This window comes from Rhipicephalus microplus, chromosome 2, assembly GCF_043290135.1.
Source record: "Rhipicephalus microplus isolate Deutch F79 chromosome 2, USDA_Rmic, whole genome shotgun sequence".
Taxonomy (NCBI): Eukaryota; Metazoa; Arthropoda; class Arachnida; order Ixodida; family Ixodidae; genus Rhipicephalus; species Rhipicephalus microplus.
In genome coordinates, this window is record NC_134701.1 from 95010785 (window position 1) to 95033357 (window position 22573).

General features: G+C 45.2%; 1 protein-coding gene across 1 annotated transcript; it reads left to right on the forward strand.

Moving 5' to 3' along the window:
- The first annotated feature begins 1027 nt into the window (after window positions 1-1027).
- On the forward strand, window positions 1028-22281 carry LOC119169803 (uncharacterized). The gene is made up of 5 exons (XM_075885312.1): window positions 1028-1195; window positions 1713-1837; window positions 3841-4102; window positions 12652-12825; window positions 22231-22281. The coding sequence occupies exons 1-5, from the start codon at window positions 1028-1030 to the stop codon at window positions 22279-22281; spliced, it is 780 nt and encodes a 259-aa protein (XP_075741427.1).
- Window positions 22282-22573: the final 292 nt, after the last annotated feature.

The following is a 22573-nucleotide window of genomic DNA, read 5'->3' on the forward strand; positions in this document are numbered from 1 at the left end:
AATGGCCGAGCTGAAGTGCAGAACGATCACCTTTTGCACTCTTTCTTTCCTCGAATAATCGTCGAATTGAACGCTTTACCTTCTGATGTGGTAGCACCGCAAAACATTGATTATTTTATGCATGCAATAAGGGATATGGCTCCATAGGCACTACACTGCGCTTAGTGGGGCGTCATGTGACGTCATGTATTTTCTTTGCATTGTTCGAAGGCACGCTGAAACTTTTTTTTGTGCTATGTGAATACGGAATGAGTGCGTGTATGGGCTTTATGCGGTGTGGGTATTTGATATTTGTAATATGGGTAGCCTGGGCTTCGTGAGCGCTTACTGCCACAAATTTTGTTTCATATTGTTGTTTTTGCATATTTGTGAATGTCACTGTTTCACAATATATCACTCCATGTTCTCGTTTTTTTTTTCAAGCTTGCGTTGTGTTAGCTGTTTATGCCCCACTCCTGCCTAAGGCCTTCATGGAAAACCAGCAGTATGTCACAAAATAAATAAATAAACGCGTCGTTTCTAACCTCCGTATTCAGAAGCGCTTCTTTACTTGAACTTATCACCGCCTTCAGTGCAGCTCGTTTGAAACGCATTTTACATGCGGAGCATGCTATACTAGGGGCTAGTCATGCGCCGTCGCAGTCCACAGCCTCCCCTCCTCCTCCGCCAGCCATCTGTGCATCCCTTCCTCCTCTCAACACAGTGCGCGCTGCACTCGCTTCTCCCCTCCGCGTGCCGCACGACCTATAATTTTACGTGCGCCAGCTGTATGCTAACGCGCGCATGCGCAGGCCGGGGCCGGCGGCGCTCGCTATAAGTAACCAAGTGTCAGGGTGCGCCGCCCTTCGTTGGTTGGTTTGTGCGGTCGCTACACGTCCGATGTCACTGGTGAAAATGTATGCTAACGAATCCGCAAACAAACTTACTGACGTCCCTTCCAATAGCGTCAGCCAATGTGTTGGCGGAACCGCAAGCAATTCCGAATACACTTCGTCCGTGAATAAGGCCGCGCTGAGAAGATCTCGCGATGCGGAACGTAAACGACGGTGTCGAGCGGAAGATCCCCAGCTCCGAGAACGTGAAGCTGCTGCGAGACGTCAGCGTCGAGCGAAGGATCCCCAACGCGAAACAGGCGCGATACGGCAACGTCGAGCGGAAGATTCCCAGCTTCGAGAACGCGAAGCCGCTGCGAGGCGTAAGCATCGGCGAGAGAATCCGGACGGTGAAGCCGCGTGCAAGCGTCGACGCCGTGAGGCCGATCTCGATGCCGAGCGCGAGCACGCCGCAATAGCGGCGTGGCGAGCCAAGCAGTACGCCACGCCCAACGCTCGCTTCAAGCGCGACTTCCTCGACCGGAACTTCGGCCACACCTGCAAGGTGTGTGATCGACTTTGGTTCGACAACAACTTGACCCGGATCGGCAACATTCAGAATGAACTGCATCGTTCCAAAGCGTTGTTGGTTCTTTGCGATGTGTTTGGAAGCAACGCCGACGAATTTGCCGACTACGTCGCGTGTGCCACGTGCAAGCAGTCGTTAATTGCCGGTAGAATTCCATCACTCAGCGTGAGTTACGGCTACCGCTACCCGCCCCGACCGAAACATCTATCCGAGTTGAACCTGTCGAAGAACGGTTCGTCACTCCTCGACTCCCGTTTATGAGTATACAACGCTTGACTCACGGCAACGAACAGTACGGAATCATGTGCCAGGTAGTGAACATCCCCATCGAAGTTTCAGCCGTCGTTGGGTGTCTGCCTCGCAACATTCCAGGCGACGCTGCCATCGACGTCCACGTCAAGCGGAGACTGGTGAGCAAGGACACGTACAAGCGAGAGTTGGTCAAGCGCCGCAACATCCACGCTTGGCTCAAACACTTGGAAAACACCCCGCTGAGCACTGCATCGCTAGCGTCTTCGGAGTCGACGTCATGACGATGTACCTCGCGCCCAACCTATCGCGTGCCGCCGTGGAGAAGTACGTCGACGAAGCCGTGGAAGAATACCTAAAACAACGACCGCAACGACGACCCTTCGTGATAGTTGGCGACTTCAACGTCGATGTCCTCAAGGACGATTGGGTGGTCGACTACATAGAGTAGCGGCTCTCGCTGAAACGAGCAACGCACGTCGGTAAACATCATCCGACCATGGTTCGGGGGACGTGCATCGACCACGCCTTTGCAAATTTCGACCTTCGGCCACTGCAACCAGACCCACTCACCCTTCACTCTACGGACCAGAAAGGCAACTTGCTCAAAATAACCAAAGCGTCTCATCAATAAACATCGTCTTTCGCAGCATACGTGCGTGCGTGTTCACTCGTGTTCACTCGTGTTTTACTCATAACACACACGCATGTCGCAAATTACAAACCACATTTATCGCAGTTCAACATATATGCTCCGCATGCTAACCAGTGTTCCCACTAGGGAAACTGCGGTCATTTTTTGCGTTTGTGCTGCATCGGCACCAGCTAAAGCAGCGAGTTTGAAACGCTTGTGCTGCATTGAAGCCGGTGGCAAGTCAAGTTCAAGTGGAGGAGCGTTTCTGAACATGGGGGAGGGGGGGGGGGGGGAGCGTCCGTCTTATTCGGTGCGTTTCCAATAGAAGTGCCGGTGCTTGCTTTCTACGCGGGGGAGTGCGCAGATAGCTCGTGCACTTAGCTTGGTGGTGATCCAGTGGTGGAAGAAGGGCTACTCTTCATGACTGGTCGTTTCAGGAGCGCGTTCGTGCAGAGTACTTATAAGACGTGGTGTACTCCAAAGGGTAAGACATGGTGAGGAGAACTATCATTAAACGGCATTTTCCTCGGCTGTTCCACAATTTCACCGACGTTCTATGTTTGATCTGCTATGTGTTCGTGTGACATGCCATTAATAGAACTTTAATTTTCTTCAACTTTAATAATTTAAATATTACTGATATCACTTCTCACTAACGAAAAAGTGCAAATTATGGTTAATGCAGTTTGAAGGCTTCTTTGGCATCCATTTTGTATACGTCAGTGGAAGCGCGCCAACAAGAGTGCTCGAAATTTGTGCACGTGATATACCACAGCAGGACAGCTATGAATTGCTACGGCTACATTTTGCAACCTCAATCTAAGTCAGCTGACCGCAATAAGGTATTTCGGCCTATGGCTGCAGAATAAACCCGTTGTACTATTATTTTTGCCCACAACAATCAAAATGAAAAGTTTATGTAGGTATTTTTCAGATTTATTTAAGAGAAATGTTGCGAAGCAAGCATGTGTCTTTTCAATAGTAATTGTTCGTTTATTTCAGTGAATACCTGTTTGTTACCTTAATATTTTTATTTCCCAAATAATCTTTTTAAATAAAACTTCCTGTTTGGCGAATTAATTGAAAATATAACTACAATTTTTTTAAAATTTGTTAATGTAGCAGGACTATGTACGCATAAAAAGGTATTTTTATTTGGTTATGTTGTGTTCCTTCCAACGTAATGACTTCGTAGCGATGTGCATCTTTACCGAATCGAAATGCGACACAGAAACTTTAAGCACAACCACTGTCCTGCACAATTGCTCGAATTCTCCGCATGATGTCGCAACGAAACGGGCCGTGAAAAAATAAGGTAGCCTCTGATATAAACAAATGTTTCGGTTGAAATGACGCCAATACCCCACAAAGTCGTCGCGGAGGAGGAAAAACGTGTGAAATTTTAAGTTAAACTCGCAATGAAGCGCTGAATTGTTTCACTTCAGTTTGTCAGAGTCGTACACATTCTCTCACAAAAGTGCATTACCAGGTTTGTCAATGCTGCTTTCCTTTCGAACGAAAGTTGACGCACTGCGTGTCTGCCTCTTGGCTTGCAGGTACGACCCTCTGATGACAATCGGTGCCCTCCTGGGTGCTGCGGTCAGCGGCAGCGTGTCGCAAGCCCTGGGCCGCAAGAGCATGCTGACGGTCATCTCCCTTGGCTTCATGAGCGGATGGATGGTGATTTACCTGTCGCGCGGACACATCTTCCACATCTACTCGGGACGCTTCCTCACCGGTTTCGCCATGGGCCTAATTTCACTCGTGTCCCCTTGTTATATCTCCGAGGTCACGCTGCCTCACAACCGTGGAACCATGGTGAGTTTACTTCGCAATGTGACGGTCAGCTCGCTAGAAGAAATTGCTACAATTGTATCGAATGATAAACTTCATTGTGTAAGTGCTACGTCCATTCCGCCATTTCACGTCAAGCATTCGATCGGTACCGACGCACAAATGTTGAGTTATGTGCCTAAACGGACTGACAACCGTCCAGAACGTGCAATTAGATCGTTGTAGAAATTAAAACACAATGAAATATAGTGACATAGTCCAGCATTATTTTCGTGTTGTGACTGAAACTTATATTTATAAACCATGCTTCAAATCACCACACACACAAAAAAAAAACCGTCTTGTGGCACTGCCTATAGCGGATGAGCCTCACAGATGGATTATGAAATGTGGAGTCGACCACCACGCTAAACGTATATGTCACGTATTCTGCTGCTGTCATGCATGCTAGTCCTCAAAATTGAAGTATCTATATTATTATACATCCCTGATCAATTCTGTGCTGTTTACGACGTAACAGCAGCAGCACCATAGAGAAACTCACTTACATAGTATGTTTCTCTATGGCAGCACGGTGAAAAGTGGCGCTGGCATCGCGGCTGCCAGAGGACCACGTCGAGGCGTGGCACATGTGTGTGCAGTGTGCGCACGCGCAGTAAACCACCGCGTTCGAACAAGAACTGCGCGCGCGCTCACTGTTTGCAGCATGAGGGCACACGACTTAGTATTCGTTGCAGATAGAACAAGTTACAATTACAAATGTTTCGCAGCGTTCTTCAGTTTACCATTTCGGGATCAGGCTCATGGTTTCTTCTTCGTGTTTAGAAAAAAAGTAGGCATCATAAAAATGTTTGTTGGTCCCGTTATTTTAGCAGAGCCTTCTGCTAGGCTTTTCCTTCGTGAGGACGTCACCCATATCGACACACTTCACACTAAGTGCTTTTGCTCGCATTTTGTGTTCTGAATGTGAACATTGCAACAAGAAATCCAAGAAAAAAGCTGCCAGGCCTGCGAGGAATGCGCAGCACAGTCACAGCGAAAGCTGGAAGAGCGATCTTTTAGAGTCTTTTTAAACACTCTTAGGGTATCTGCTGCAAGCACACTTGCAGGTCTCCCATTACGCCACAAATATACATATTTGTTTAACAGGAAAGTATTCATTGTTTGTTTGTTTTTCCTTCAACAACAATGGTACGTATCCACTCTAGGGGATTGGCCAAGGATTAGTAGCATATAATTTGCAACAAGTTATTCCGAATTGTTAGGAGAGGTTTAAAAAATAATCAAATGGAATTGGTACGTATTACAATAAATTAGGACCTCAAGAAATAAGATTTTGAGTTCGAACTTATGACCACCCTAATGAGTTGGTGCGAACAGTTTTGATGAGAAAATGTATATCTTACAGTATTTAAGTAACAAATTTTTTTGAATACGACACTTAATTGGTACCTGTTTAGTGGTCTGAATGAAACTACAAATTACATCAAAGGCAAACCGTGGCAGTATATGAGGCGTCGCGAAGCCTCATACCATTTCTTCAGTTAAGGATACGCCTACTTTTGAAAGTGGAGTAATGAAAAGTCGTGTTCTAATATTTCAGTGTCGGCAACAAGACCTTAAGTTATGTGCAATGTTATCTAATTCTCACTATGCCGACCTTCATCATCCTTCAGAGAAGCGTGCTATCCGCTATACACTTACCTGCAAAAAAATTAGTGCAATATTTTTGTGCTGCGGCTGACGACAATAAAAAATTATTCCTGAAGCTTTTTTTAATGAGTTGGAGAATTCAATCACCCACTCATTACAAAATTATAATTCTGTGACGCTTGGTTGTTTCTTGGTTGTTCTAAAACGCTTCATTACTCATATTAGTGCGATTCCTTTTCGGGCATCAAGCCGTCCTATAAGGCCAGTTTGCAACAGGGTTTCAAGGCACCGGCGTGGTTTGTGGTAGAAAACTAGGCTAGCACGCAGCGTTCAAATGCCAGCGTGTTGTTGGTGTTTTTTTCTTTTCTTAATTTCTTTTTCGTATCTCGTGCGATGGCGGTTACAGACACCGGTGGCGGCGGCGGACAACTACGGCGCACGTGACCTTTGTTCTGATCTCTTAAAAGCTTTCGTTGTATTAAAATTTAAATATACACCTCAAGCCCCCCCCCCCCCCCTTATGAGATGAGCTGAAGAGCACTATATGTCAGAAGTTTGCTAATAAGGGTGCTTTCCTCAAAAATGAACAGCCTGGCAAACTATGGCCCCACGTCAGCACGTCCTGGAGGCATGAGCTCATCCTCGCCCTTTTTGTAACTTTTTATGAGACACGCCAAGAAGGAGGACTCAGGAAAGTGAACTACCTGGGGTTCTTTACCATGCACCTAAATCAACTCTAGTCAGCTAGTCGAAGGTTTGGGCGACTGTGCATAGTTGTGTGAATGGTGCAGCGCTATAATAGAATCCCGGACGATCCATTTCAACGTCGTCGTTTATGGAGTGTTTTATTGTTTATGTACCCCCATGTACCCTCTTTGTGTTAAGTCACTTCGAAAATCTGCAGCAGGGGTGACCACGGCTTCTGTGCTGGCCACAGCAACTGAAGTTTCAAGTCGCGCTATGCGACACTTCTGTTGTTTTCGGGGGTATCTCCAATAACCCAGTTGGTCAGGATCATTCGTAAGCCTCCCATTACAGGATGTCTTGTGACTAAATGATCTTTGTTACAGGATGCTTCTGAAATTTTACATTTACTCTAGGGAATGTTTCTTAGCGGTGTTCTGTGCGGAAAGGCTAATAATATAACATACGGCTCTTTTATGGAGCTGTTGGGAAAATAACCGCTGTTTGGTCAACTGAGCAAAGCAATACAATCATAAATAATAGGGCTGAGCCTCACGAAACCACGATGTGATTATGAAAGATGCCGTAGTGGAGGCCCACAGAAATTTTGACCACCTCGGGTTTTTAACGTGCACCTATATTTAAGTACACTGCCCTCAAGCATTTTCGTCTCTAGTAAAAATGCGGCCTGCCCAGCGGCAATACTTTCACAAACTTCACTGTATGTTTGTAGGAGGATGGCCTTGCTCGATTATTTCATTGCTGACTGTCGTGGGAAACATTTTGCGAGAGGTGCCCGAGAGTGGCTGATTGCAACTGTTGAAGCAGTCTGGACTTCTGTGTTGACATAGTGCTTTCCGGGGAAGCATGTTTGTCTCTACAACCAAAATGCAACACACAGGCCATCGCGTCCGGCGAGTACGAAGTAACTATAATTTTAAACCAATCACCGTATAATACGTACCTACCGAACTTCTTAGGAGACATTCCGCGCTCTTTGATTCACAGGCCGATTTCGGCAGCCATCTTTAGTCATTAGAGTTGGCGCAATATTTTGTGGTTCGGAGTGTCACAATCATGATTTTAGCTGTTTTGAAACTATTTTCTTTCTCTTGCTGCATCAGAATCGCGCTTCGCGTACTAAAGGCGTGAGAACAATCGCCTAAATGAATACATTTACGTATAATAGGACTGCGTTGTTTTCAAATTGTTTACACAATGTGCCAACTGGGTCCACCTGCGCGTAAAGTAGGCAAAGTACTCCTTGATTACTCTGAAGTATGAGAGAGCTTTATTGAGTGGTTTAAGCATTACTTACGTAGGCAGCGACCTTATGATGGCATCAATACTTCCTAATCATTCCTATGCTTTGCTAGCGGGAAGCAAGATGAGGTTTAAGTGGCCCTTAATTATCTTCACCAGCATTTTCCGGCGTTTTTTGCAACATCTGCACTGAGACCACATTCAATCAGCATGACATTAAAATCTACTAATTTAATTCCATTACTATAGTCACATACAACTTATAACGATGCTGACGTCTGCTATATTTCCGCGTGGAAGGCGTATGCACACAAGGCTGAATCAATGGGTACGCACTCCGCACTGGCGTATGAGACAGGCGGCCGGTGGCTCCACCTTCGGAGAACTCTGCCGAGTGCGAGAGCGGGACTATTTCTGTTGTCACAAAGGTTATCTGCTTCACAAAGGTGTTTCGGCCATCTGGATGGGGCTCACCCGATTATTGTTGTCCCCGATTATTGTTACTTTACCTCCGCAACAACCACAATAAATTATATCAACCTGTACACACACTATTGGGGCTGCCAGGTTAAGACTTATTTTATGAGTTACTTAGTTAGTTAGTTAATTGTTTTTGGCCATCATTGAAAACAATGTCAGACAGGGCTATCGCCGATGTGACCTGGACGGTGCAGATAGTTCGGAAAATAAATAACAACCAAGCAAACAGGTCACAAACAAAGCGTGGACCAAAAACTCCTAGACAACTTATGTACAACTAAATTTAAAAAGAAAGGCTCATTGCATCAAAAAAATTACGCCGTCTTTCCGAGGGAACCATGGAATGGTGCAGAGCATCGCGGATCGTTATTAACGACGACATTGAACAGATTTCGTTGCGCGTCTAAATTTGTCTAATACCGTTGTTATCCGTGGTGTTACTAACGTTGTAAATTTGCGTGTTACTACGTTGTTAAGTTGCATTCGTTACCACACATTGAGTGAACGTTATTGGAAGCTCCGGTTCAGGAGTTCACGTTTGTAGCGAGCGTCGGGGCCGCGCATGCTTCTTGGATCGCGCCGCCTCGTGGTCGCGTGCAGCACCTGGAGCAGCGTCTCGTTGACGTTTACACGCGGTTTACAGTTTTCGCAGGTCGGGCTCCGCCACTCACTTCGTATGTTTACGTTGAACTTCAGGGTCCCGAGCCTTAGGTTCGGCTGCTCGAGGTTCACGAACCAATGCGGCTTCTCGTTCTAGAAGTTCAGCGTCAGGCGCTCGCTTCAAGAGTTAGCGTTCAGCGTCGCGTGCCCTTCGCTTCCTAGCTTTGTCTTGAGTGCACGAAACGTTGCTGTAAGTGCCCGCGCTGATGCTGACGCGTACTTACGTCAGATCACTCATTTTTGGGACAGCTGCTACCATGACACTCCGGAAGCGTCAACGGAGTGCAGCGGAGTCGACCGTGAGTCGACCGAAGGAAGCGCTGCACTGCACGCACAGAGCCAGAGCAGACCTACCACTTTAAAGAACAGAAACTCTATCTTTGGCCTGTTGTATTAAATAACATCAATATAAAATGCCGGCAGCGGCGTACTGTGCTGCAATACCGCGAGGAGAAATGGCGCTGCTGGTATACTATCATCGTCATTAAACAGACCGCCCCTGCCCTGTTTTTTTTTTTTTTGCTGCATGTCGGGTGGCTCGTTAAAACTTTTAATGCTGCAATGCGCCTCCACCGTGTGACACCTACGTAAAATTATTGGCAAAAAGCTTCATCACCAAAAAAAAAGCTTCGTCACCACTTTCGCAGCCGACGCATGCCCCAATTTTCCTTGTCGCCCACTCGATGCCACATGCCTCGACATGTCAATACGTCCCATGATCGACCCTGACCTTCCCCCAGCGCAATCAGCCGCTCTCGCACGCCTTCTATCTTCCTACCGTGACATCTTCGACCTTGACGACCGCCCACTCGGCCAAACTTCTCTTGTAAAGCACCGCATCAACACCGGTGATGCTGCTCCCATTCACCGTCGACCGTATCGCGTGTCCGCGTCGGAGCGCCAGATTATTCAAGCTGAAGTCAATAAGATGTTAACTAAAGGCATTATTGAGCCCTCATCAAGCCCATGGGCGTCACCCGTCGTCCTGGTTAAAAAGAAGGACAACACATGGCGTTTTTGCATCGATTACCGGCATCTAAATCGAATCACCAAAAAGGACGTGTATCCTTTACCACGTATTGATGACGCCCTCGATTGTCTCCACGGCGCACGCTACTTTTCATCCATCGACCTTCGTTCTGGTTATTGGCAGATTGCCGTAGACGAGAAAGACTAAGAAAAGACCGCCTTCATCACTCCAGATGGCCTATACCAATTCAAGGTTATGCCCTTCGGCCTATGCAATGCCCCCGCCACGTTCGAACGTATGATGGACTCTCTGCTACACGGGTTCAAATGGTCAACATGCCTGTGTTACCTAGACGACGTCCTCGTATTTGCACCTACGTTTGAGACCCACCTTGAGCGTCTGTCGGCCATTCTCGACGTCTTCCGCAAAGCTGGCCTCCAGTTGAACTCCTCGAAGTGTCACTTCGGCCGCCGACAGATTACCGTGCTGGGCCACCTTGTCGATGCTTCTGGCGTGAGACCGGACCCTGAGAAAATTCGTGCCGTCACGAATTTCCCAGTACCCCAATCCGCCAAAGATGTCCGGAGCTTTGTGGGACTTTGCTCCTACTTTAGGCGGTTCGTGAAAGATTTTGCGGCAATCGCCCAACCACTTACCGATCTTTTGAAGAAAGGCGTTCCATTTTCGTGGGGGTCCACTCAAGCTGCCGCCTTCTCTCACCTCATAACACTTTTGACGACGCCCCCTATCCTCGCCCACTTTGACCCATCTGCCCGAACTGAGGTCCGAACTGATGCCAGTGGTCACGGTATCGGAGCCGTTCTCGCCCAATGCCAACAGGGACACGACCGCGTTATCGCGTATGCTAGCCGCCTCCTTACACCTGCAGAGCGTAACTATTCGATCACAGAGCGAGAATGCCTTGCTCTTGTCTGGGCGGTCTCAAAATTCCGTCCATATTTATATGGCACTCACTTTTCCGTCGTCACCGACCACCACGCGCTCTGCTGGCTTTCATCCTTAAGAGATCCTACAGGTCGACTTGGTCGCTGGGCTCTGCGACTGCAAGAATACACCTTTTCTGTGATATACAAGTCTGGACGCCTGCACCAGGACGCCGATTGCCTTTCTCGCTATCCAGTTGACCCATCGGCCACCATACCTGACAACGACGCCTGCGTGTGCTCCGTTTCTCAACTGAACCACATAGCCGACGAGCAACGCCGTGATGCAGCCCTACGAGCTATCATTGAGCGCCTCGACTCCTCCCCATCGAACCGATCCTATCGCTCGTTCGTACTCCAGAATGGCACATTATACCGGCATAACTTCCATCCAGACGGCCCATCTCTGCTGCTTGCCATACCCAGCACCTCCACCAAATATGTTACGTGAGTAACGAGACAAAGTATTGCGAATATATTCGAAAAATATATTTGCAAGAGCGGTTGCAGCACTGGCCAGTCTGGCTCCGAGCTCGAGCAGCCAGCGAGCCTCATCTTCTTCGTCGGGCGCACACGCGCATTCGCACTATGGTTTGTGGCAGCCTACAGGTAGCAATATGTTGAAATAAACCACCTAGCCCCTCAAGCAACCATCCTTAGCAAATTGATGTAATTTTTACTTACCGGTCCTTCATTCTCAGGCTTGACACGAGCGTTCATTCGATGAAACCTTCAACGGTCGCTTCGTTCCCCTGAAGTCAGCTGAATGCGCTTCGCGAAAGCATTTCAACGGGTCAAAATAAACAGAACGCGAAAATCGTCCGAATGCACCGTGATCCGTTACCTGCCGTCGCTGCTATTGGCCGCCGGCTTTGAAATTAGGATAATGATGTCCGAAGGCTGCTATAACTACGGGTCAGCTGGAGTAAAAACTATTACTAAAGAATGGTGACGGAACACATGGTTAGACAAATCTACTTGGTATATAAGCAAATTGTTTAATTTAGGTGTAGCGTTATTATGCCAAATGTAGTATTAGTTTCTTTTAGAATTGAAATGTGGCCCCGACGAGGGCACCCTTACAAGAAAGTGCAAGAGCGCGAATGGCGGCGCCCCGGTGATTCATACCGCAGAGGTCTGTAGATCCACTTCGGGTGTTTGAAGCCAGAACGCACCGCGGTTGATTTTTTAGCCCCTTACAGGTTATCAGTAAAATTTTAGAGTTTCAGAGACTTGGCGCAGTGCTCTACCCGCTTTATATCCGCACTTGAAGGAGAAAACAGACTCGAGGAGGAGAGTGGCGCAAGCGCCGCGAAAGCAGAAGCGAGAACGCTGGAGGAGCGCAAGCTGCTGGTAGGAGAGAAGAGGAGAGAGTAACGCGTAGCTGTAGGAGAGAGGGAAGTAAGATGGGTGCTCGCGCGTATATAGTGCGAGTGCAGAAGTCGACACGGAGGCTGCAGGGCATAGACCCGAGCAAGAGATGCTCCGCATCTGCAACGTAGCCTGATTTCTAACACGGTCAGCGCGCTATCAAGGCAGCCCCGCCGCGGTGGTATACTGGATAAGGTACTCGGCTGCTGACCCGCAGCTGGCGGGATCGAATCCCGGTGGCGGCGGCTGCATTTTCGAAGGAGGCGAGAATGCTATATGCCCGTGGGCTCAGATTTCGGTGCACGTCTCTCACAATCTCACGGCGTCTCTCACAAACATATGGTAGTTTTGGGACATTAACCCCATACGTATCAATCAATCAATCAATCAATCAATCAATCAATCAATCAATCAATCAATCAATCAATCAATCAATCAATCAAGGTATCATGAGGTCTAGCAGCTGCACAGAATCACCGCTCGAATTTGCTGTTGCGAATGGCTGAGGTAACAAAAAATCTAAGGATTGGCATGGTCGATGGTTGCAGGGTGGCATGCTGCAGATGGCCATCACAATGGGCATCTTGTACTGCTACCTGTTGGGTCGCTTCTTCACCTGGGATTATCTCGCTTTGGCATGCATGCTACCAGCAGCACTTCTCTGCATTGCCTCCATGTTCTGCGTGGAATCGCCTCGATGGCACCTGCTGTCGGGTAGAAAGGTAAGCGAACATCGAACATTTATTCGCTCTCAAAAATACATGTCGTTAAAGTTTATCTGATACTTAAGAGAAGTACAACACATAAAGTACAATACTATATCGTCCTATATATATGCATATTTTGCAACGCTATCTGAAAAATTTGCTACGAATATTTGCTTGAATTGCATTGCACGAAAAGTCATTGCTGCTTGTATTTTGTGTTTTACAATGGTGTAAGGGAATTCGCATGTTATCTGGATTGATAATTTTTGTTGTTTATGAATAAACGTCTACACTATGCCCTCTTTATTGACTTATATTGGGGTCAACAGTAGGAAAAATAAATGAACAAATAGGTAAATAAATAAATAAATAAATAAATAAATAAATATATTGATCACGCAGAATCTTTTCTATTTTTGGAATTGTGAAGCGCCAACAGTGTTACAAAGGCAGTGTGATCGGATAAAAGCTGTCGTATGGCCCTCAAGCGAAGAACATCAGCATCTGCTGGTGCAGAAAACGCTTCTTTTGTCGGCTGGGTATTAAAAGGATCGCCCGCCACGTGACACAACTGGCAAAGAGTTTACCGAACTTGCCGTCATGGCTACGAGTGGTGCTCACTAATATTCTCAGATTTAACGGCACAAATACATGCGAATAAATGTATGAGAAGACAAAATAACAGCCACTGTATTTCCATTGGTAGAGCATCGGATGCGTTATTCGAAATTGGCAGGTTCGGTTCATGCCAGCGGCGTGTTGTCGTTTCTAGAACTTTAATTTCTTCCCGCTCACATTGTTAATACTACAGATGACGTCTCCTATATATACTTTTCCTGGGATTTAACAGGTTACATTAACAGATTACACGATGACGGTGACAGAACGCAACAGACAGTGTTAGCATAAGTACATAGCTTATCTCTACAAGAGTTGACTAACAGAGTCTTGCATTGTGCCCGTAACAAGTGATGTTCTTTTTTTGTTGCTGTTGTTGTTTGACCGACAGTTGCTTGCATCACCTCTACGGTGGTTACAAATGTTTGTTACGAGTACTCTAGACGATTTAGCCTATTTCGTAAGTGCCCTGAGGCCAGGTTCCCAATATATACCGACTCGTATCTACACTCTATAAAATTTTACACCCTAAGAGGTATAAAACGGGTGTACGCATAGAAATCACCCATATGAACACCCTTTTTACACTCCATTTTTCAAGTTTGAGGTGTGCGTGAATAAAACATTCTCAAAACACACCATTTACACCCTTACATTTGGGGTGTTATGAACAAGGCTACAAATGATTGATATGTGGGGTTTAACGTCCCAAAACCACCATATGATTATGAGAGACGGTGTTGTGGAGGGTTCCGAAAATTTCGACTACCTGGGGTTCTTTAACGTGCACCCAAATGTGAGCACACGTGCCTACAAGCTACAAATGCATGACATTTTCGGGCACTTTTGCTCATACTGTTAGTATACATTAACCATCTTGATACCAGCAAGGCTTTTACTACTAGCTGCTTGCGGGTCTAGTAATAAATCGAAGCAGAAAGTAATGTGACCAAAACGCAGTTTTCATCGATAAAGCACGCAAACTACTATAAAACAGAAGATACAATAGGAGCGCCGCTTGTTTAATAGAGTAAGGGTCAATTCTCCTGTATTTGTTTCTTTCATCGGTGTCATTTGCGTGATTATTCAACACGAACAAAGTGCACTGATTTGCCTGAAAAAGGTAATGTTGCGCACATTAGTGTAGCCATGCATAGAACACTCCCCCTCTCCCCGTCTCCCATAAGATCGAAGCTTTTAAAGCTGGAGATAAAACGTCCGCCACCTGCAAAAAAAGAAAACACAGCACAGTTTTTTAGCCATAACCAGCACGTCAGCAGGCCATCAGGGCCCTTAAAAACGAACATTGACGTCATGTATTTTCAGCAGGCACGTTTTATTCAATTACTGTAGCGAATGTTCCCTTTCTTGTGTCCTTAAAAGTGCGTGATGGAAATTAGGAAGAGGACACCGGCCATAAAGAAAAATGCAAAATAAAGACATTTCGGTGACCTTGACGCAGCCTTGCTCACAATGACGGGAGCCTTGTTGACTAAATTGCGAACAAAGCTCTCCTCAGGGGAGCCGAAACGCATTCTCTAGTTCTTTCTCTCTCTCTCTCCATTTTTTTTTGTGGATCCCCTTTTTTTAATTTATGTAACTTCCCCAGCAGACGTGCTTCGGTCAAAGCCTTGACTTTGTAGGTAGTGAGAAAACAACATTGATTAAATATTTTCAGCCGTGGTGTTGTTCCAAGGACTGCAAGCTAAGTACAAATGTATTGCCGCAACGTGAAGACAGAAGTAGTAATTAACAGGTTGAGAAAGTAGCAGCAGGTCAGTATTTTTTATTTACTGCGTGCCAGAGCGTTCCTCTTCTTTATTGTTATTGCTTGCTGCATAAAAGCATGCAGATGCGCATATGCGCTGTCGTCTTCGTATTGCTAGCGGTACGCACGTGGCAATATGTTATCATCGAATAGTGTGACGGCCAATGCATACAATGTTGCAATGTCTTTACTGAAATGAAAGTGCTGATAAAATATCGCCTGCGTGATCCTGAATGTGCTGTCCCTAAAGACCCTTAGAGCTCAGCAAAAAGCATCAGCTTAGCTTTTTTACCAGTATTCACTACATTAGGTCGGTGAAGGTGCGCTAAGTATTGCTCCTGAATATTACAAATGCGCGTTCTGACTAATGGCTCGTGCTGGCCGCACTGCACCGTCACAATGTTCACTGCAATTCAGATGCACTGTTAAAGAACGAGTATAACGCAACAGATCACTGCCGCAAAAAAAAAGGAAAAAAAAAGCAGTGCCTGCGCTATCAGCAGAGGGCTGGAGCTAGCGTCAAACCGCATCAAGCCGGTCTGAGAGCGCACCGACACCATGAAGTCTCGTCGCCTAGACAACCTTGGCTACCCGGTATTGGTGCGCGCGGGCACAGAGCGCGGGAAAGGAACCGACATCGTCTGTTACATGTCACTGCGTGCGCTGGCGTTAGACCCTCCCGTGTGTGTGCGTGTGGTGCGCGTGGCTTCTCGATCGGTAGAGTATATTAGTCGGTGTTTAGTTTGAAATGTGCCTGCGCTCTGTGCTCGACCTGTGTGTTCTGTCAGTGCTGATTATTGCGAAGGTGCACCATCCTGAAGACTGGACCTGTGGATTCATACTGTGGAGCACTTGAAGTGAAATAGTGAGTACCGCTCTCACGTTGTTCTGTTCAGCACTTTATTAACTGCGTGAGCACGAGAATAACGCCTTCAAACAATTTTGTTTTCAACTAGTTGATGACAAATCAGCATATGTTTACTTAACGAGAATATATGTCTGAACTGTTTCACGGGGATGATGGCGAAGTGTGATTGTGGGCAAGTTTTTTCGTTTGTTTGTTTAGATTGTTTGGAGTACAAAGCATAGTGAGCGTGCACCGCTGAGGTTCAGCGAAGAAGAGTTTTGCGGGGCCCTTTGTTGGCAGACATTTTTAACGGGGCCCGCTCGTGCTGCACATCAATTTTAGTTTACTAATTAATACATGTGTGGGGACGACACCTGTTAGCTCTAAGCATTAACTGTATCTAAGGTGCATATGCTTGGGCATGTTGGTAGTTCACTTACTCTCTTTTTTTTCTTATTGCACAAAAAGACCGACAACAGAAAACAAGGGCGTCGTGTCCATGTCGTTCTTTTCAGTTCTTTTTCGTTTTGTGCGGTAACACTACCATGATAACTCGGGTTGATGCATTGGGTGACAACACAGCATATTGCTTCGCGTTAGGTGCGCCTCGCGAAGTTTGCCTACTTGCTAATACATTCAATTTCGTTAAATTGGTCTTCACCAGTATTTTCGTTCTCCCGCAACGTAGCGTCACACTGCCGACAGCCGTGCCTGTGAAGCGGATCGAGCACTGAAGCTGGACTTTTGTTTGAACAGACCTTTCGTCTGTGTGCGTGGTCGAATTGTCTACTTGAACAGTGGAAATGCTTGTTTGAACATAACTGTTAACGTTCGAGCACATTTTATTCAGATTGTTTCCATCATGTGTAACTTTCAAAATATTCTTGTTATTCAGAGTTTTATTGCCATCGCCTCGCTTTGGCGTTTAACTTCGCTGAGTACTTCAGATGTTAAAGGTATTTTCACTATGCGAAGCGTATTATTAGTTTTATTTTGTTGCACAAGAAACACTTTAGTATTATACATACTGCACGGTATCTAAGCATGTGTTGCAGCCAAAATGTAAGACTGGGCAGCATATTTATCTGGGAACACAACACGTACAGCCACTGAACAGCCTGCGCTGCATAGGGAAGGAGTTATGCTTTCCCAACCTGCCAGCATGATTGAAACAAATGGCCCTAATTTAGCAGTATGCAATGGTCATTGAGTGAAAGTAACAGGGTCACCTTATTCTAAATTTCCCGGCCAATTTCGCGGCTATGGCAAATGTGTTTGAAAAAAAATCGTGCTGATTTAAGGCACTGAAAACAGTGAACTGCTTGAATATTTCGGAGAGAAAAAAGTTTCTGGTCACGTGGTTACCTTTCAAACTTTCCGGAATGTTGTTTGAGCATTGTCTGTGAAAAAAGAATTATTTTACAAGTACCGCTCTTTTTTTTATACCAAGTTTGTTACATGTTAAGTAAAGGGGCTTATGTAAGGTGTTTTTGAAGCTCAGTAATATTAATACAAATTTTCGGCCACATACGTCTGCAAGAATTCAGTCAAAATGTGTTATGTTCGCATTTTTTCATTGCGATACTGCACTTTGAATGAATAACTGAGCTGTGACTATTACTTCACAGAAAAGATATTTTGATGAAAAATTATTTTTGGACATCTTATGCTTGTTAACCTCTACGAGAAAAGATCACTCATTTCACAGAATTGTCATTTTTGTCCGTATTGAGACGCAATTTGCACCATGTGGTTGTCCAATTAGAAATCAGCTTTTACCTAAATTGAAAGCAAATAAACAGCTCTTTGTATGTGACAAGTTTCATCACTACAATTTCTATTTCAAAGAATAAAATATTTTGAATTGCCCCATCAACGGCAATGGAGAACTTCGAGGCGTCAGCTGCCGTAATACCAAATGGCAAATGGGGAACTTGGAACTTCAAAAATCATTTAGGGGCGAAGCTCTTGAGGCCGTGGGTCGTTCCCTTCTCTGTTGTCGTACTAGTATTATGTAGCCACTTGCACACTAGATAGCGTTTGTGGTTTTCACAGCATATACATGGACAAAAATTATGATTCGGGGGGCGAATCGTTCGTCCATACGTTTGTACTTTCGTCCGTTCGTCTGTGCATCCATCCGTCCGGGCTTCCGTGTGTCGGTCTGTGTGTGAGTCCGCCCGTCTTTCTGTCCATCCATACTTGCGTCAGACTGTCTGTTCATCCGTTTGTGCGTCCGGACGGACGAACGCTACGCCCCACTCACCATCATTCACTCCGTGGATATGCTGTTATCTTTTTCTCCAAACATATATTGCTATGACAAAATTTGGCACAGGAAGAGAACTGTTTACTAGCTTTCGATTTAGGTACAAAGTCTATTTTAATTCAACCACCACATGGTGCAATTTACGTCTCATTATAGACAAAACAACTATTTTGTGAAATTAACGATTTTTTCTCGTAAAGTTTGACAGCATGAGAGGACTAAAATATTTTTTTCATCCAAATATACCTTATGTGAATTAGGTATTCACTCCTCAAATATTAATTCAAAGTGCAGTATTAATGTAGAAAAATGCAGATATAACACATTTCGGCTAAATTATTTGAGCCGTATGTGGTCGAAAAATGGTAATAATATTACTGAGCTTCAAACACTTTACGCAAATCCTTCACTTCTTAACTTGTAGGCCAAATTTGGCACGAAAGAAGAAGGCGTACTTATGAAATAATTTTTTCACAAACATCCAGACGAGATTCTCGGAAGTTCAGGCGACAGCTACGCAACCAAAAAATTATTTGTCTGCGAAATATTCTAGCAGTTACCTTTTTATTGCAGCAAAATAAGCGCGATTTTTTTTTCGAATACATTTGAGATGGTCGCCAAAATGACCCAATAGCCAATTCTTCTATTATATAATCGTGTCAATGTGAGCCAGTTCAAGAACGCTAGTATTACTCGCATTTCAATACGTAACTGTACAGTACTTAATTTTACAAGTTACCTGCACTGAATACCTTCTCAATGCGCATACCATCATGTATGCTCAGTGGCATTGTGCTTTTGTGCAATACAGATACAATATGTGTATGTTTTTGCGCGCCGTACTGTATTCCTTTTAATAAACTGACCGAATGAGTACCATATGGTAGATTGCAGAAATACACATGCAGCCGTGTTGATGCATACTTAAGCATAGAACTTCACATTTACTTAGATTGGTCGATGCATACAGCTAATTAAACATTATCAACTTGGAGCTGCGCTTTTTATTTGCCTGCGCGAGCAAGCTGAAAGGGTAAAGTAAGGTTCATATCTACGGCACGAAAGGTATAATGATTCTGCCACAGCGCGCTTTTTATGGCGTTTATTGCTCAGCATACCTTTTCTAGCATTCCTCACTGCAGTGGAGCCGATGCCACTGAATATGCTTGCTATGCACTCAGTTCATACTTACACATAAGAAAGCAGTTAGTTATGCAGGGTGCATACTGTATGTTGCACTCTTTGTGAAATTCTGGTCATTGTTCCTTGTGTATTTATTTTAGGTTTCCGGGATTGAATTTTCTGTACAGAATGAACAGCTTCGCGCCACTTCTCTCGAAGGCACCAGTCATCTCAATAGTTAAGATGATTGTGCAAGCAGCAGTGATGAGCTGTGGTTTTGCAGTTAGAAATATACGAACACTGACATTACATTATACAACCCCAATTACACTGCCTTGTCGAATGTTCTCATTTTTAATGTCGAAATTTATACTGCGAGATATAATAGGTTGTAAATGTGACTCCAGAAACTCGCTTATTCTTTCTACGTGTTTTTTTTTCTATTGTACAGGTGCTAATCAACGCCATACCTCTCAGTCATTTGCCCGACTACCGCAATGTTTTTGAAAGTTGTGGGGATTTATTGTATTGAAAACAATGAATTTCCAGTATAGAGAGAAAAAAACTTGGTCACGTGATATATTTCAAAGTTACGCAGAATGCCACCAGAGTGCTGTTTGTCAAACTTGCAGTTTTTCTATAATAAAGGCAGATGTGAACATATGGGCTGAATTGTTTTTTGCTTCGGCATTATGTTCGGTTGAACCTTACGCTACAGGTTACTGCTTGCACTATTGTGTGTGCGTGCGTGTGTGCGTGTGTGTGTTTGTGTGTGTGTGTGTGCGTGCGCGTGCGTGCGTGTGTGTGTGCGTGCGTGTGTGTGTGTGTGCGTGCGTGCGTATGTGTGTGTGTGTGTGTGTGTGTGTGTGTGTGTGTGTGTGTGTGTGTGTGCCTTCCACGTCCTACTTTGTCGTTTTCGGCCCAGTGTACCTACACATATATACACTGGATATGCAGCTCGTTCGAAACCACGGCACCTTATTTTATCAGCTGCATGCATGCAGGTATAAGTGCAGTGGGTGACACCAGTATCTTCCTTCTTCCGTGTCAGCTGCAGAGAAGGTTCATATATGCTTCTCCCAGAAAACAATTAAGGCTTGGGCCAGTTGGTGATGCATATTTGATGGAATGAAGTGCTTTGAACGGCTCTCCTCAACACACAAGACTAAGCGTCACCTCCTGTGCCTCTGCTTTTGTTGTCCCGTTAATTGCGCTTCATTTGATCAAATATGCTTATCCATATAACTGCCATTGTTTCATGGGGGTTTTAGTGTTACACCCCACTCGCATGGGTGTAGCTTCATTCAACACCTATAGTTTAGGGGTGTTCATAAACACCTATCAAAGTAGGGCGTAACGTGTCTTTGCACCCTACGGTTTCAGGGTGTTTCTAAACATCTTATTGTTTAGGGTGTTCCTAGACACTCTAAAAGGGTGTTGCCCATGGTGTTGCTCAAACAAACACACCCTTATGGGTGTAAAATTTTTTATAGTGTAGTAGGTTTACTCTTACTCTTCTGGAGTTCTTAGCGCGTTCATATTGACAGAGGAATGTTGTCAGAATGGGCAGCTACGTTTTCTATACCTAACGTACACATGCAAGCCAGACCACGTTTTCTGAGCATATGCTCTTAGGCATATGACAGTGCCGTAGCCAGAGCATGGCACACCGAGCCTGCACCTTCTCCCCCCTTCCCCCCAAACATTTTTGCCATGCCAAAATGACGCTCTGCATCTGCCGGGCCGGCCTCTATTTCACATCGGACCAAAAAGGTGAACATCCGACAACAAATTTCTGCCTACTGCCCTGATATATTAGAGACCTCTTTCCTATTAGCTTGCCCCACTACAAGCTTCTCAAGGCCTACATTGCCACTGTCGCGCTGAGAGATGCTTCACGATACTCTTGCACCATGAGCTACAATTTTTTCCAAGTTGAGAGATAGCTGAGTACATGGCAGTCACGTCAACGCTTGACAGATGTCGCTGAAAAAAAAGTCTCGCAAAATGTGACTAGGTGTTTCCCATGAAGCAGGCAGATGGCACCAGGCGGGCCGTCATACCTTGCATTTAATGCTTCTCTCTCCTTCTAAAGTTCTCGGAGTGACAGTTTCAGTGGAGCCATGTCGGTAGTTAATGAAGAAGGCCGACTTTGCTTAAAGGGACATTGATATAAATTTGTATCATCTGCCGTAAAAATGAAGCACATAACTCTGCATTTGTCAGGCGCCCTTGTCTTCCACCCTTATCTTTTCCCGTAGGGCCACTTTCTTTATTTTATGAGACAGTTAAGGCTGGTAATGGTGTCAGTTAAGAAGATAATGATGGTATTTGTAGTGCTGTATAGGCTTGGATACCTCTGCTTGACAACAAATCCTTCCGGGAAAGAAAAAAAAACAATGTGTAAACACATGTTCACAAAATGAAGGGCATTCGTCATCCATCGCATTCGCTTGTCTTCTGGTAAATAACAAGTGGGACAGAACAGTGAGTGTGTAAATTTGCGGCTAAGACAGTGCGAAAGCAGGACTAAGAAGCCGCCGCTAGGCGCTTTTTTCATCCTACACAACCAATCGTGTGGATGTATGCCAAATTTTCGCAGCGCTATCATTTAGCGTCGTCATAAGGACGAAATGACCCGCCTCACTGTAGAAGCTGAACATATTGATGCTCCTGGTGATAGCTGCGTTAGCAAGACAATCGGTATCATTGTCGACAGAAGAGTTATGTTTTTTGCAAAAACGCTCATAGTCTGTTTTTGTGCGGTTATATTCTGTTATTGCGTTGTTTTTTTAGGCGACTCCCGTTACCTTGTATAACGTTAGCACCAACATCCTTGTTCACTGATGCAATTGCAGTGTGTACCAGAAGGCCGGGTCTGGAAAAAGAAACGTTGTTGTTGGTATAGTGCTACGTCTGTGTCATCTTCATGCCTTGATTATTTTGTCATTTTGACGACTTCCCTCAGCAATCAAGAGCCCTAAATGGTCTACCAACAAGCCCACTCTCCGACTTCCGTTGAGTTTACCTAAAACAGCTGAGCACGTTCGTTATCGCAGTAGGGGACCCAGCACGCGCAACTAAACATCTATGATTTTGAAATGAACTACTCCTTTAGACGCACACACCCATGCACATG

Bases quoted from the DNA above. Each gene is read 5' to 3' on its own strand.
- LOC119169803 (XM_075885312.1), top strand. From the start codon at position 1,028: ATGCGGAACGTAAACGACGGTGTCGAGCGGAAGATCCCCAGCTCCGAG. The intron at 4,103-12,651 runs GTGAGTTTACTT...CGATGGTTGCAG, and splicing joins CTCACAACCGTGGAACCATG to GGTGGCATGCTGCAGATGGC. The intron at 12,826-22,230 runs GTAAGCGAACAT...TTGTTTTTTTAG, and splicing joins ACCTGCTGTCGGGTAGAAAG to GCGACTCCCGTTACCTTGTA.